The sequence below is a fragment of the Bos indicus genome, chromosome X (assembly GCF_029378745.1).
Source record: "Bos indicus isolate NIAB-ARS_2022 breed Sahiwal x Tharparkar chromosome X, NIAB-ARS_B.indTharparkar_mat_pri_1.0, whole genome shotgun sequence".
In the NCBI taxonomy this organism is placed as follows: domain Eukaryota; kingdom Metazoa; phylum Chordata; class Mammalia; order Artiodactyla; family Bovidae; genus Bos; species Bos indicus.
In genome coordinates, this window is record NC_091789.1 from 21,089,818 (window position 1) to 21,107,276 (window position 17,459).

At 38.8% G+C, this 17,459-nt stretch overlaps 1 protein-coding gene across 8 annotated transcripts in view; it reads left to right on the plus strand.

The window, feature by feature from the left end:
* The window catches only part of LOC109555483 (transmembrane 9 superfamily member 2-like), an 80,661-nt gene extending 63,712 nt beyond the window's left edge, over positions 1-16,949 (plus strand). For all 8 annotated transcript variants that reach the window (XR_011565382.1, XM_070784815.1, XM_070784817.1 and 5 more), the window contains one exon: positions 16,752-16,949. Coding sequence is in view for 6 of the 8 variants with exons in the window: in XM_070784812.1 (XP_070640913.1) it covers positions 16,752-16,819 (68 nt within the window). In the remaining 2 variants the exon portion in view is untranslated. The remainder of the gene's footprint in view (positions 1-16,751) is intronic.
* Positions 16,950-17,459: the final 510 nt, after the last annotated feature.

Consider the following 17,459-nt stretch of genomic DNA (forward strand, 5'->3'; position numbering starts at 1 on the left):
AGGGATGTGTTCCAAAGCACAGTAAGGGTTGTGTGTAATCACTTTTGAATTCCTTCCAGGCATAAAAAATTAACTGACTTGAATAACTTTTAAATTAGTAAAATTAGATTAAGTCAATATAAGCAATTATAGGTGAGGAACAAGATGGGTACTTCTCAGGATTACTCATTTGGGATTGTTATTTTGGTTCAGATGTGATGGCAGTTCTTGTTTAGATGAATGCTTAAAGCAGGTGAAAAAATGGCATGGTTTCTAAAATGATCCCATTGGAGAAATAATGAATTTGGAGAGCTTTATGGCCTTGCCAGCCCAAGGGAAGCAGTGGTCCACCTCTACCTGCCTCACTTCTTAAGTTCTGGTTTTAGCTCAAGTCACATCATTTGTGTAGGTCAGTTTGGAACATTTCAAGCATTTTCCTATGCTTTTAACCCTCCAGGTTCAACAAATATGCAAAAATTAACAATGAAAATTTGTCAGAAATCAAAGCCTTAAGACACAGGCAAACGTTATCTGAGAAACTGGGCATCTCGGTGGTGACTTCTTTCTGTCCTTTTTGTGTACCTGCTGCTCTCAACTCTTCAGTAGAGAGAAGACTGTGCAGGCCTCCTCTCATCTCTCAGTTCTATTTAGGAAATTCCCTGGTGGTCCAGTGGTTGGGACTCCACGCTTCCACTTCTACTACAGGGAGCCTGAGTTCCATTCCTGGTTGGGGAACTAAAAAATGAGTTGGGTTTTAAGAAGGCCTGAGAGTGTCTCACTATTTTAGTCTAATGAGGCTCCTCATGTTTGCTTTTGAGGTTTTTAAACTTTTTACTGAAATATGCCTGCAGAAAAATGCACACATCATAAGTGTACAGCATTGAACACACTCTATAACTGACAGCCATGTTAATAAAAAGTACATGATCCATGGACCCAAAGCCTCTGTTGGGCGTCTTTCCACTCATTTTCCCCAAAGGCAGCCACTATCCTGACTTTTAACAGCATCAGTTAACTTGTCCTGTTTTTGAATTGTAGGTTAATGGAATCGTACACGATATACTCTTCTATGTCTGGCTTTTTTGAGGTCAGGTTTCTTTTTCTCCAGATTGTTTGTGAATTTCACCCATATTGCTGTGTGTACATGCCATCTCTGCCCACAGTGTCTTGTTTTGGATTTCTCTCCTTTTAAGTTACTGGCTTTTCTATTTGTGTAATGTGCAGTTGAATGGATTGAGTGCAGTGATTTCAGGCTAATGTTTTCTTCATTACCTAACACTTTGACTCAGGCTACCTTTTTCTGGGAGTCTTATATTATCAGCAGCTTCTTTCAAAAGTGAAATGTCATCCCAAATGGTTCCATTGCTGACAAACATCTATCCCCATTGGTAGTCTCCACCACTTAAATTGCTTCTGTCACTAATATCTGACTTTTCAAGGTTCTCAGTGGTCTCTTGCAAAAACCTAATGGCCGTTCCCTAGTCTCCATCCTCCTTGGCTTCTTGGTTAAACACTACTCCACACCCATTCTGTGAAATTCTTCTAGCATGATTGGCATTCTTCCTGTGCCATATTGTGAATTCTTTTGTTTCCCTCCTTCTTCCTGTCACCTAACTCTAGGCTTTATTGAAGGTTCCAGCTTCAGCATTTCAGTCCTTTCTTTCTGCACTCTCCCTTTTAGAGTTTATTTAGTCCCAGGGCTTCATTTATCTCCTTAGTGCTGACAGCTCCCAAATCTCTGTCTCTAGCCATAATCTCTCTTCATGTATATTCTGAACATTTGCATGTCATGTTGGTTCATGCCCCAGAAAGTGAATCTAGCACTTCCTCCCCCACCCACTGATTCATCTGAATTTCTCTCTCTCTTTGACCCTCATCTCTAATCTCTGATCTCCTTGGCTTATTTTGCATGAATTCTTAACATAGCCCTTCCATGTTTTATGGACTTCCCTGATAGCTCAGTTGGTAAAGAATCTGCCTGCAGTGCAGGAGATCCCAGTTCGATTCCTGGGTTGGGAAGACCCGCTGGAGAAGGGATAGGCTACCCACTCCAGTATTCTTGGGCTTCCCTGGTAATTCAGCTGGTAAAGAATCCACCTGCAATGAGGGAGACCTGGGTTCAATCCCTGGCTTGGGAAGATCCCCTGGAGAAGGGAAAGGCTACCCACTCCAGTATTCTGGCCTAAAGAATTCCATGGAGTGTATTAGTCCATGGGGTCGCAAAGAGTTGGACATGACTGAGCGACTTTCACTTTCATTTTCCATGCTTTATAGTTAATCACAACCTCCCTATTTATTCTTCTTCAGAAGCTTCTTTTTCTGTCTTACACAGCGCTAGACTCTGGGCTAGGTGCTGGGGACATAGTGGTGAACAAGACAGGTAAGGGCCCCTGCTTTTGTGGATGTTATATGTTAATAGATGGCAGACAAAGAAGGAATTATGGGTTTGATGAGCTTTGTGAAAGAAATGATATGAAAGAAGAGGTGGATAATCAGGTGTTTCAAACAGAGGTGACAGCATGTTCAAAAATCCTGAAGGGGGAAGGAATTTGACATCTTCAGAGAGCGCAGAGGAGTTCACCATGGCAGCGGGTGGGGGATTTCACTAGGTGGCAATAGTGATGTTAGAGATGTAAGGAACTGGCAGATCTTGCCATGGTCTCAAAAACTCTACTAAGGAATTTAGATTTTATTGTTGGAGTTATGGGGAGTTGAGGGGGTTTAAATGTCATAATTTCATTCATCTTATTAGAAAACTTTAATAGTGCCATACTTCCTTATCAAGATCTAAACTTACCTTGGTGTTTGGGCTCCTGTTCTCCCTGCTCCGTATATTTTCTAAATCTCTTAAACTGAACCATTTACTGAGTTCAGGCGTGTATCCTCCTGATTTTTTTTTTTTTTTTTGCATGTCTCTCCACCTAACTTGGAATCTTCTTGAGAACAGGGACCACACATCTTATGCCTATTTTCTATCCTTCATAGTGCTAAGCACATGGTTCTTCTTGAATTACATAGTGTATGAAAGAGGGTAGATACCCTATGTTTCCATATCTATTTTACTTTAAAAAATGTTTTAGATTGAAGTGTAATTGATATACAACATTTTATTAGTTTCTGGTCTACAACACAATGACTCTATATTTGTATATATTATCAAATGATTACCATAATAAGTCTAGTTAACATCTGTCATACACAGTTAGAAAATGTTTGGAATCAATGAGAACTTTTAAGGTTTATTCTCTTAGCAACTTTTAAATACTAATAAGTATAGTATTGCTATTTATAATCACCATGCTGTGCATCATACCCCTATGACTTATTTATTTCATAACCGGAAATTTGGACCTTTTGACCACCTTCACCCATTTTGCCCACATTCTTATCTCCCTCCCCCAGCCTCTGGAAACCACCAATCTATTCTCTGTATCTATGAGTTTGGTGTTTGATTTTTTTAAGATTGCACATGTAAGTGAGAGCATGCAGTATTTGTCTTTCTTTGTCTAACTTATTTCACTTAGCATAACGCCCTCAAAGTCCATCCATGTTGTCACAAAAAGCAGGATTTTTTTGTATTTTTTATCACTGAATAATATTCCATTGTATGCATATACCACATTTTCTTTATCCATTTATACATCAGCAGACACTTAGGTTGTTTTCATAATTTGGCTACTATAAATGACACTGCAGTGAACATGGTATACATGGTTTTTTTTTTTTCAGTAAGTGTTTTCATTTTCTTTGGATAAATACCCAGACGTCGAATTTCTGGATCATATGGTAATTCTATTTTTAATTTTTTTAGGAACCTCCATACCATTTTCCATAGTGGCTATACCAATGTATATTCCTATCAACAGTGCACAGGGTCCCCTTTTCTCCACATCCTCCCTAAAACTTTTTATTTCTTGTGTTTTTGATAATTGTCATTCTAACAGGTGTGAGATGGTATCTCATTGTGGTTTTGATTTGCATTTCCCTGATGATTAGTGCTACTGAGCATCTTTTCATGTACTTTTTGGCCTTCTGTATGTCTTCTTTGGAAAAATGTCTATTCAGATCTTCTGTCCACTTTTTGGTAATAAATTTCATACATCTATAGTAACAGGGGGAGAAGGAAATGGCAACCCACTCCAGTATTCTTGCCTAGAGAATCCCATGGACATAGGAGCCTGGTGGGCTGCTGTCCATAGGGTCGCACAAAGTTGGACACGACTGAAGCGACTTAGCATGCATGCATGCATTGGAGAAGGAAATGGCAACCCACTCTAGTGTTCTTGCCTGGAGAATCCCAGGGACAGAGGAGCCTGGTGGGCTGCTGTCTATGGGGTCACACAGAGTCAGACACGACTGAAGTGACTTAGCAGCAGCAGCATAGTAACAAGCCTAAAATCTTTCTGGAGGGTGTATATATTTTTTCCTTTCCGGTTTTATTCAGATTTTTTATTGAGGTATAGCTGACGTACAGCTCTGTATAAGTTTCGGGTATACAGCATAATTATTGACTTTCATGCATCATGAAATGATGACCACAGTGGGTTCAATGAACATTTATCATCTCATATAGATACAAAATTAACAAAATAGAAAATTTTTTTCTTCTGCTGAGAACTTTTAGGATTTACTCTTAACAACTTTCATATATAATGTACAACAGTATTAATTATACTTACCATGTTGTATATTATATTCCTAATACTTATTTATTTTATAACTGAAACTTTGTATCTTTTGACTGCCTTCAACCAATTCCTCTTCCCCTACCCCTCACATCTGCTGCTGCTGCTGCTGCTGCTAAGTCGAGTCAGTCGTGTCCAACTCTGTGCGACCCCAGAGACGGCAGCCCACCAGGCTCCCCCGTCCCTGGGATTCTCCAGGCAAGAACACTGGAGTGGGTTGCCATTTCCTTCTCCAATGCATGAAAGTGAAAAGTGAAAGTGAAGTCGCTCAGTCGTGTCCGACTCTTCTCGACCCTATGGACTGCAGCCTACCAGGCTCCTCCGTCCATGGAATTTTCCAGGCGAGAGTACTGGAGTGGGTTGCCATTGCCTTCTCCGACACATCTAGTAACTACAAATCTGATCTCTTTTTCTATGAATTTGTTTCTTTCTTTGTTGAAATATAATTGACCTACAACACTATGTTAGTTCTTAATATACAGCACAGTGATTTGATATTTCTGTCCATTTCAAAATGATCACCATGATAAGTCTAGCTACCATCTGTCACCATACAAAGATATTGCATAATCATTGACTATATTCCCCATACTGTACAATTCATCCCATGACTTCTTTATTTTGTAGCTGCGATTTTGTATCTCTTAATTTCCCTCACCTGTTTCACTCCTCCCCCCCTACTCCCTACCTCCAGCAACCACCTGTTTGTTCTCTAAATCCATGACTCTTTTCTATTTTGTTATGTTTGTTCAATTGTTCTGTGTTTTAGATTCCATGTACAGTATTTGTTTTTCTCTGTCTGACTTCTTTTACTTAGCATAATACCCTGTGGGTCCATCTATGTTGTCCCAAATGGTCAAATGACAAGATTTCATTCTTTTTTAATGTCTGAGAGAGATATATATATAACATGTGTATTATGTATATATATCTATGTTATATATATTATGTATATATATGTATCTACACACACATATACCACATCCTGTTTATTGATTCATCTATTGATAAACACTTAGGTTGCTTTCATATCTTGGCTGTTGTAAATGATGCTTCAGTGAGCATAGGGGTTCATATAGCTTGAATTAGTGTTTTTGTATTCTTCAGATATGGAGAAGGCAATGGCACCTCACTCCAGTACTCTTGCCTGGAAAATCCCATGGACGGAGGAGCCTGGTGGGCTGCAGTCCATGGGGTCGCTGACGGTCGGACATGACCGAGCGACTTCATTTTCACTTTTCACTTTCATGCATTGGAGAAGGAAATGGCAACCCACTCCAGTGTTCTTGCCTGGAGAATCCCAGGGACAGGGGAGACTGGTGGGCTGCCATCTATGGGGTCACACAGAGTCGGACACGACTGAAGTGACTTAGCAGCAGCAGCAGCATTCTTCAGATAAATACTCAGGAGTGGAATTGCTGGATCTTGTGGTAAATCTATTTTCAATTTTTTAAGAATCTGCATAGTGTTTCCATAGTGGCTGCACCAGTTTACATTCCCACGGTGTAGAAGGGTTCCTATTTTTGCACACCTTCTCCAGCATTTGTTATTTGTAGACTTTTTAATGATGGTCATTCTGACTGTTGTGAGGTTATACTTCATTGTAGTTTCGATTTTTTAAATTAATTTTTATTGGAGAATAGTTGATTTGCAATGTTGTATTAGTTTCAGGTGTACAGCAAAGTGAATCAGTTATACATATACACATATCCCCTCTTTTTTAGACTTTTTCCCTATATAGGTGCTATTACAGAGTATTGAGTAGAGTTCCCTGTGATATACAGTAGGTCCTTATTAGTTAACCTATTTTGTATATAATAGTGTGTATATGTCAATCCCAATCTTCCAGTTTATTTCCCTCCACCCCCTGGTAAGCATAAATTTATTTTCTACATCTGTGTCTCTTTCTGTTTTGTAGATAAGTTTATTTCTTCCCCTTTTTTTAAGATTCCACATAGAAGTGATATCATGTGATATTTGTTGTTCTCTGACTTCTTCACTCAGCATGACAATCTCCAGGTCCATCTATGTTGCTGCATATGGCATTATTTCATTCTTTGTTATAGTTGAATAATATTCCATTGTATATATAGTACCACACCTTCTTTATCCATTCATTGTTTATGGGCACTTCGGTTGTTTCTATGTCTCGGCTATTGTAAACAGTGCTGCGATGAACATTGGGGTGCTTATATCTTTTTGAATTATGGTTTCTCCACATATATGATATATGTCCAGGAGTGGGATTGCAGGATCATATGGTAGCTCTATTTTTAGTTTTCTAAGGAACCTCCATACTGTTCTCCATAGTGGCTGTACCAGTTTATATTCCCAGCAACAGTATAGGAGGGTCCCTTTACTCCATACCCTCTCTAGCATTTATTATTTATAGACCTTTTGATGATGGTCATTCTGACTGGTGTGAGGTGATTCCTCTTTGTAGTTTTGATTTGCATTTCTCTAATCATTAGTGATGTTGAGAATCTTTTCATGGGCCTCTTGGCCATCTTTATGTCTTCTTTGGAGCAATGACTATTTAGATCTTCTGCCCATTTTTTTTGGATTGGATGTTTTGTTTTTTTTTTTTTTAATATATTGAGCTGCATGAACTATTAGTATATTTTGGAGATGGCATATGAGCCCTTAAGAGCCAAACTTCAGTTTGTATCAGCTGCTTGGGTCTCATGGGTGTGAGCCCCATGGTTTTTCAAAACCAGATGTCTGGAGAGTTTATTTCTCAGGTGCCAGTCTTAGAGGTTGGAGTGCCTGATGTAGGGCATGAACCCTTTGGTCCTCAGAAAGAAGCTCCAGGTTTTGGATTCCCTCCCAATTGTGTATCACCATGCTGGATTTGGGGTTTATGGTGAGATCATTGTCCCAGCCTTTCCTACCCACTATGATGTAATTTCCCCTCTCATTTGTGCTATGTGAAGATGTTGCTATGCCAGGTTTTTTTCAGAGGAATTTGTTTCATGTATTGCTGTAGGTTTGGTGTGTCTATGGGAGGAGGTGAGTTTAGGATCTTCCTATGTCCCTGTCTTGAATCAGAGCAAATTAGTTTTCATGGCGGGGGGTGGGGAGAGGAAAAGAGATCTCCATATCTATTTTAAAATTAAATCATGAAAAACCCCCAAAGTAAATCCTGGTTATCATTCATATCAGGAAAAAATTTTTAAATCGTCAAGTGTGCTTTTGACATCCATTTTCTACAACTGTTCTTTAAGAACGCCTTTCTGCCTAAGACTCTTGAATGGCATCTCTATATTCCATTTCACCATTATATTTTGAGGTTCACAGCAGGAAGCAAGGCTTATTGCCTCTGCTCATGGTGTTTCACTTTTGAGGAAAACATTCTTAATGAAATAATTAGTCTTGAGAATATAGATGTACACAAAAGTACAGTTCTTAATTGCTGATTACTCTTTCTTGCTACAGGCAGATCTTTCTGAGAGTGAATTTTTTTTTTAAATGAGAACTTTAAAATTAGCAATATCTACTCGTGTGTAAAATATACTGAAGAGTTTTACACTGCTGCTGCTGCTGCTAAGTCGCTTCAGTCGTGTCTGACTTTGTGCGACCCCATAGATGGCAGCCCACCAGGCTCCCCCATCCCTGGGATTCTCCAGGCAAGAACACTGGAGTGGGTTGCCATTTCCTTCTCCAATGCATGAAAGTGAAAAGTGAAAGGAAAGTCGCTCAGTCATGTCCGACTCCCAGCGACCCCATGGACTGCAGCCTACCAGGCTCCTCCATCCACGGGATTTTCCAGGCAAGAGTACTGGAGTGGGGTGCCATTGCCTTCTCCGAGAGTTTTACACTAACTTAGAATAATTATGCACTCATCCGAAGTTCTTCCTTGTGGTCACCACATTCCTCTTTGGTACTTGAATTCATCCATGGCATCATAATGGAAGTATAGGACCTCATAGCTATCACTTTTCAATATTGAGTATGTTCCTATATATCCTTTATATTTGCCACTTTTATGGCTGTTTAATCTGTTGAGAAGATTACTTAACTGTTTCTTCACTGTTGACCACCCCCACCGCCTTCCCCCCCGCCGACTTTGAATTATTTCCTTAGGATAGTCTGTGAAATGGGATGACAGGGTCAAAAAGCATAAATATTTTTATGGCTCTTTATGCTTTTCTGGCATCAGCAGAGTTGTATTGTTTTCACTACAGCCTCGGCTGGCATTGAGTATTATTTTAACAGAAACAATAACCAACCCCCCCCCCCAAAATGGTTTTGTTTTTTGTTAGCTCAGTATGTCTAAAATGGCACCCCAGTGTTTTCTTCCTCTCAGTTTTTGAGGCAAAGGAAATGATGTGCATTGTGGCTGGTGTTCCTCTACTCAATTTTCAGTACATAGCACACTAACAGATGTGTAAATAACATTTTGAAATAGAATTCAAAGAACAGGCAGAAGGATAAGCCACACTATACCAATAATGTCACCAAAGGGTACCAGGAGGGAAATGTTACATTGTAGAGACAAAGATAAACTTCAGTTCAAGTTGGGTGACTTGTCCCAAATCCTAACTAGTTTCAGTATCACTAGTTTAACCAGCTGTTAAGAAACCAGCTATTAAAGAAACGAACTCTATGCATGACCAAGTAGGCTGTGATATCTTCTAATTTGATCGCTTTACTCAGATCTCTAATGGAGATTGATGGTTGGCACAGATGTGGATACTTGATCTTGATTGGAGGACAGTGAATTTTTTAAATTTGCATCAAGTTCTCTTTTTGATATCAACAAATGAGTTAAAGTCTTAAAATTAATTGAAATAATGTATCTCTAGTTTGATATAATAGATATAAGATCAGAATAACCAATTCAGATCTAACGCTTAAGATTCGTTCTCCTAAAGTTTAACTGCTATGTTCTATTATGATAATAGAGTTTATGGTTTAATATAAATCCTGGTTGGCATTATCATTGGGTAGTAAATTAAACATTTTATATAAATGTTTGCATTTAGCCACAGTCTATTTTTCTTGAGCAGTGGTTCTCAACCAGGGACAAATTTATCCCCTTATAGGACATTTAGCAATATCTGGAGACAGTTTTGATTGTCACAACTGGGATGGGAGGATGCTGATGACATCTAGTGGGTAGAGGCCAAGGATAGTGCTAAACATCCTGTGATGTACAACAAAGAATTATCTGGCCCAAAATGTTAATAGTACTGTAAGAAATACTATTTTTGAACCTCACTTTTACTTGGGAGTTAATGCTATTTTCCAAATATAGTTTTGTTCATCTCAAGAGAACATGTTTAGAATCAGAGACTCTGAATCAACAGTCACTGTGCAGTGATTGAAGCCAGTATGATGCAAAGAGTTTCTAAGACCCAGAAGTATCAGCCAAGTTCAGAGTGCTTTTCTGTTGACTTTCTCACTAAGTATCTATGCTTTAAATATATTTTTATTAATTAAAAGGAGCAAATAAAGTTCAGTATATTTTGAGAGTGTCTACTGTATAATATTTTTGTCACTAAATTGAAGTGAAAAATGTTCTCACACAGTGCATGATGAAATAAACTATACTGAAGGAAAAGTCCAATTATCTTAATATACAAATATTAGCTATAGTGGTCTTTTTGTGCTTTATTATACCAAATTGTCTCTGTCTTATTAAAAATTTAAATTCTAAAGGACAAAAGATCAGAAAGGAATAAAGATGTATTAATGCTAATTGTTAAGCAGCCAACAAATATTTATTAAACTTTTTATGGGCTTGGCAAGGTGCTTACAGCAAATATGAAAACATAAGATATAATACTATTTATTTCTTATTGAGTCAATTATGTGTCAACTATTAACATATATTTATCTCAATTTTCACCTAATTGTCTAACTATTATGAGGTGTAAGTCATATTACTCCTATTGCATGGATGAGGAACTGAGGTCCAGAGAGATTAAGTGACTTGTTCAAGGTCACTTAGCTAGCTTAGTCTGGGAGCTATGATTCATTCAAATCCTGGTTGGTCTGACTCCACTGTTTATTCTCTTAAATACAACTCTCCACATCCTCCTTAAGAAAGAGGTACTTTCTTTAAGCTAGGGCAAACAAACCACCAAATGATGCCTGTGAAATCTCCTCTGTGGCCTTCTGTTAGATCTGGTGGACTTCCTGTAATTGGGACAATGAAGACAGGCGCATGTACCTAAAGCCATAAAACATCACCCTCAGGGACAGATGATGATAACAGCCCATTCCAAGTCTTTTTCATGCTCTTTCAACCCTTCCAGCCCTTCTTAAAAAAATAAAGGCACATCCTTCCAATTTTTCCCCATTATTCTAGAATACAGGGAGTCAAGGCCAGTATAATCTTTGGGATAATTCTATTACCTCTTCAGTCCCAGCTCATTTTTATTTCGGCTTATATTTATGTACCAAAATGCCGGGTACTATTGGAATGAACAGGACACAGTGTTCTCTATTTTCAAGAATATTGAAAACCTCAAGGTCTTAACATTTTTTCCCAGTACAGGTAGTTACAGACCTATTCTAACTCTGGGCCCTGTGGTAGCTAGTATTCTTCTAGTTTCAAGCATCATGGTAAAATTTCAAAGGAAGGGACGTTATTCCTTTTCCCTGTGCTCAGTTGCTAAGTCGTGTCTGACTCTTTGAGGCCCTGTGGACTGTAGCCCGCCAGGCTCCTCTGTCTGTGGAATTCTCCAGGCAAGAATACTGGAGTGGGTAGCCATTCCCTTCTCTAGGGGATCTTCCTGACCCATGGATCAAACCGTCGTCTCCTGCACTGCAGGCATTCTTTACCACTGAGGCACCAGGGAAACCCAAGCATTTAATAAATAACAGCTATTGTCATTATTATAATCATCATCGTCATTGTCTTGGTCATGAAGGTATTTGTTCATATCTGTGGCTAAACTAAACCAACTAAAACCAATAAATCTGATGCCCAGGGCCTATCCCAAAGCTTCTGAATCAGAATCCTTGCTTATCTGTATTTTTAATTGCTTAACAAGTTTGTGATACTCTCCAGGGTTTAAGTACCTTTGCTATGGGAAGCTATTTATAGTTTGTAAGTAGGGGCTGGGCAATCAAATTTGTGTTTTGGAAATATCACAATCACTCTGACAGAGTGGAGAATTGATTTGAGAGGGAGACTGGCCATAAAGACAAGCCAAGAGAGATAGTTTTGTAGATGAGAGATTTAGTGAGTATGACTTAAGACCCGATGGCTATGGAGATGGACAGGTGGATGGAGGGGATGGATTCAGAAGATTCCCATAAAAAAGCAACACCAATCATGTTCTAGAAGTGATAATAAAGTTTTTAGAGAAAAGATCATAGGAAGCATTATTTTATTATTGATAGAGCATTGAGCTTGGAAAGTAAGCATAAATTAATCAAGGAATCAGTGAAAACTACATTTACCATCTCTGATTTTTATTTTTATGTTATACAATTATGCAAATGTGAGTATAAAATATGTTTATAAATTATATTAAATTGTCTCTATTAAGAGTTTCTGCAGTAAACACAGAAACAAAAAATGTCACAGGTTACCAATTGAGAGGGGAAAAGTGGTTGTATTCTGTATCACGTAAGTATTCAGTTGAAGAAAAGTATGTATGAGAGTGATTCACTGCCCACTGGGCCATGAAGGCAGGTGAAAAGAAGTGTTTAAGTAAGAATGTAAAATAAAATATTTGCACTTCAAACAAATTCCAAGTTGGAATTGGAAGGTCTTGGTGACTGATAAAATATGAAAGTGAGAAAGACTGGAGTCAAGGGTCCTTTCCAAGTCTCTGACTGTGACCTCTATATAAGCAGCAATATGTTGATTAGCCACTGACATTGTTCCCCACCAGAGGTCCCCCCCGCTACTTTTTTACATTTTGACCACACCTCACAGCACTCAGGATCTGAGTTCCCCCTCTTGGGATCAAACCTGCACCCCCTGCAGTGGAAGTGAGAAGTCTTAACCACTGGACTGCCAGGGAAGTCCCTGAGCCACTTTTTCTATCCTTTACATTACCTGGCAAGTGCCAGGCCCAGAGAAAGTGTTTACTGAAAACTGAATCAAATATGGCTGAAGAGAGTCAAGGTCCCTAAGACCTTTGCTCCAAATAAGCTTTCTCTTTATTCTTCTGTGCAATGGCTCTAATTCCAATGTTAGGAAAATCTTTTCTGCATGTCTTAGTCACAGGTGCCAATTCTCAAATTAATATATATTGGAATTTAGTCCCCACAGTAGCTGTGGAAAGCCTCTTTAAAGGTTTGTTTATATTGAATAGAATGTGATAGACTTTCAAAATGTTTTATTTAGCTAGTTTCTTCTTCTTTTTCAAGTGTACATGAAGACTTTGGGAAGGCCCTGGAGGAAATGTGTATTGGATGCCAGTCCTAGATCAGGCTGTGAATTTTGTTTTTCTCATTGTAGAATTGCATTTAGGGAAAGGATGGGGGAAAATGAGCTTCTCTGCTTGTCTTGGACTGCCTCATTCAAGATCCGGTAGTTGGTTTGTCTTTTTGTAATGTGTCTCCTGACCTAATGAGAAAAGGTTACGAAGTTTAGAAAGAAACTAGGACATTTCTAGTACTGGTTTAGTACTTTCTCTGTCCTGGGACAAATGTAGGCAAAGACATCAAAGGTATAATACTTCTCCCTTTTTGTTCCATCTCCCTTTTTCTATCCTTAAGTTGTAGTACCAGCAATTGAGCTGTAGAAAATTTTTTTTAATTTCTCCAGATCCCTTGTTGTTATTGAGTCACTCAGTTGTATCTGACTCTTTGCAGTTCCATGGACTGTAGCCTGCCAGGGTCCTCTGTCCATAGGATTCTCCAGGCAAGAATACTGGAGTGGGTTGTCATTTCCTCCTCCAGGGGATCTTCCCGACCCAGGGATTGAATCCATGTCTCTTGCATCTCCTGTATTGGCAGGCAGATTCTTTACCACTGAGCCACCTGGGAAGCCTGCTCCTTTACATTGCTTTTAACTTGTGTGGTTCAATGGCCCTTAGAAATTTCCACACCTTTCTTAATATTTAATGTTTGTTTACAGAGAAGGAAGGAAGAAAAAGAAAGAAAGGAAGGAAGGAAACATTGAAGGAAGGAAGACAGATAGGCTAGCCCAGAGGTTCTGAACCCTGGTTTCATAGTAGCAGGACCTGGGGAGATTTAAAAAATCTTGACATTCAGGCTGCATCTCAACCAGTTAAGTAGCATAGCTGAGGGTGTGACCCAGACAATAGTATTTGTTAAATCTTCCCAGGTGATTCCAGGCTACAGTTGATATTGAGGAGTTAAGTCGAATAAATCCCAAGTGAACATACTTTTCAACCCCAGATCAGAACATAAGTGATTGATCAGAACATCATTTCTTGAGTGCCTATTTTGACAGACACTCCAATGTATTTTGTCCTTTTTTCCTCAGGTCAAGCCTGTTGGGTGGATGGGAGTATGATTCCTTTTCAGTTATGAGGAACAAAGGAGAAAGGTAGCTTGTTCTACATCACCCAGCTAAACGTCTGCGTGACTCTGAAGTCCAGATTCTTTAGCTCAGTCAGCTCTCAGAACAGTGTGAGGGCTGATGAATTTTTGTGTTTTGGGTAGGACACATTTTGGTATTTTAAGTAGAGCATCAAAAAGTTGAGAATTCATAGACATTTTCATAATTTATGGGACTAATATGCAGCAAATGGAAATCAGGAGTGTTTTAGATTCAGACATATGTTATCTCATGAACCTTTGAAGTTGTTGGATTCAGAAAAGGGAGACAAAAGTAGGAAAAGGTATTATCATCCCCATTTTTCAGCTTAGAAAACTGAGGGTTGGCAAGACTCTCACTTGCCTAAGATCAACAAATAACCAACAGAGGACATTTGTGTCCCTCTAGAGCCCATAATCTTATCACTATACCATGTGTGTGTTCAGTCGCTCAGTCATGTCCGACTCTTTGCAACCCCATGGACTGCAGCATGCCAGGCTTCCCTGTCCTTTGCTATCTCCTGGAGTTTGCTCAGATTCATGTCCATTGAGTTGGTGATGCCATCCAACCATCTCATCCTCTGTTGTGCCCTCTCCTCCTGCCTTCAATCTTTCCCAGCATCAGGGTCTTTTCCAATGAGTCGACTCTTCTCATCAGGTGGCCAAAGTGTTGGAGCTTCAGCTTCAGCATCAGTCCTTCCAATGAATATTCAGGACTGATTTCCTTTAGGATTGACTGGTTTGATACCCTATTAACTGACAAGGAGCTGTAAAGAGTGGGAGGGAAGTGGCATGATGGTATATAGGATGGAAAGTTATTCTAAATTTAGAAATTGGCATAGAAAAATGTAACAAATCCTGCCTAAAGCTTTCTGTGATCTTGCTATTAAGATATTTTTCTAGATGGTTGACTTGTCTTATGGTGCCCCACTTAGACTATGGGATTTGATCTTATTAGATCAAAATCTTATTAGAATTTTCTTCAATTAAGTCATTGAACATTAAGGTCATTTGAAAATTTATTTTTATAGTATGAACATCAATGGAATTCTATGTTAAAGAAAAATTTGTCCATAATCATGTCACTCTAAAATAGGAAAGTATCTTCTTTCATTTATGCTGTGCTCTAGTCTATGGGTTTAAAGCTTATGTAATGTTCTCATAGGTGTGATAACCTGGAAGTTGTTTAAGACCTGGCTTTTTTCACCTAATACCATATTATAAAGATTGCCCCAGGACTTCCCTGGTGGCACAGTGGATAAGAATCCACCTTCCAGTGCAGGGGACACGAATTTGATCCCTGACTGAGGAAGATTCCACATGCCTCTGATTAACTAAGCCCCCATGCCACAACTCCTGAGCCAGTGCTCTAAAGCCTGTGAGCCACAACTGCTGAAGCCCACAAGCCCTAGAGCCTGTGCTCCACAATAAGAGAAGCCACTGCAATGAGGAACCGCACATCGCAATGAAGATTAGTGAAAGCCTAAGCAAAGCAACGAAGACCTAATGTAGCCAAAAGTAAAATAAATAAATGTTATTAAAAAAGATTGGCCCATGCTGCTTTATATATCTTTATATTTGTCATTTTTAAATAAAAAAATTTAAACTAATCAATTAATTTGGCTGCGCTGGTCTTAGTTGTGGCACATGGAATCTTTTTTTTTTTTTTAATTGCTGTATACAAACTCTTAGTTGCAGCACGTGGGATCTAGTTCCCTGACCAGGGATCAAACCGTGGCCCCCTGCAAGGGGCGCTCAGAGTCCCAGCCACTGGACCACCAGGGAAGTCTCTATTTGACATTTCTGCTGCCTCTCTTATTTCATCTTAGTCCATCATTTGGGGGCATTTGGTTTGTTTGTAGTTTTGCAATATTATAAATCAGTATTATGAACATTTTTTGCATGACATTCTTTTCTCTATAGGATCATTTCTTTAGGATAAATCCCCAGAGATGGGATGTTTCTCAAGCTTAATAATATAAAACTTTCATTTAGAAAACTAATATATGCTCTGATTATATAAGTAAATAGATTACTCCTGCTTTTAAAAATATTATTTGGCTGCGCCAGGTCTTGGTTGTGGTACACAGGATCTCTAGTTGCCACACATGAACCCTTGTGGCATGTGTAATCTAGTTCCCTGACTAGAGATCGAACCCGGGCCCCCTACAGTGGGAAGCGGAGTCTTAGCCACTGGACCACGAAGGAAGTCCCAAGATTATTCCTGATTTTGCTATGCATAATGATAATGGTTATTTACATTTTCCAAATTGAAGCAAGTTATACAAAGTTTCTTGTGTTAGAAAAGTAGCCTTGGACCTTTTTGTATCCATTTTGAAATAGAGAACTTAAGCTACTTGTTTTTTGCTTTGGTTAGAGACCTGCAGTGTTCAATCAAATGGATTCTCACACCCCTTTGCAGGTGACTGCCTCCAGCCCTGCTGCTCATCCTCTTTGCTCAGCAAGAGAGCCTGGTGATTTTTACTGGATAAAGTACAGGTCTTGAGATGCAGAGAATCAGTACTCCATCTCCAAACTGACGTGCTTTGCATTTTTGAGAAAGCTATTTTGATTTTCTATAATGTCTGGTTAACAAAGATCTTTCTCATTTTGTTTCAGGAACTGTTGGATTTTTTTCCTGTTTTATTTTTATTTCTAAAATCTACAGCGTGGTGAAAGTGGATTAAAGAATCCCGCCAAAGGCTTCAAGGCACGTCACCCTTGCCTTTGAATATGTATCTGTATCTTATATGGACATCTACAGAGATACATATGCTTCCAATTGCATGCTTTTAAATATATATCAATTAAAAAATCTCACTGTCTGGCCTCAGTTTGTGTAACACAAAATGCGATTGTATGGGAGAAAAATCAAGGTGGCAAGTAGGTTTATTCTAAGTACTATTTTCCTGAAATGATACCATAAGAGGGTATTTAATTTAAAACAATCAGAGCAAGGGAGGTACTTTTTCTTAATTTAAGTACATTGGTTTTTCAGTTGAGAAGGTTTTTTCCCCTTCTTTTTCTTCCTCGTCTGTTCAGAACATCAAAACTACTGTCAAATAAATGTTAGGTAAAATGTGACATTTTCCAACTTAAGTTGATTGTACAAACAATATTACACCTTTGTATCTGGGTGATCACTTAAAAATATCCATTGGTTTAGCATACAGAGTTTATGAAATACCAGATCCTGTTGTCTTATTACTCAATTGAATCTGTACATTCGTGGTTGTTTAGTTGCCTGTTGTTTTTGCTTGCTGCCCTTGGAGAATGTGCTGAGAGTGTGTAAGCTTGACTTAGTTGTGTAGATAACAAATCTTTGAA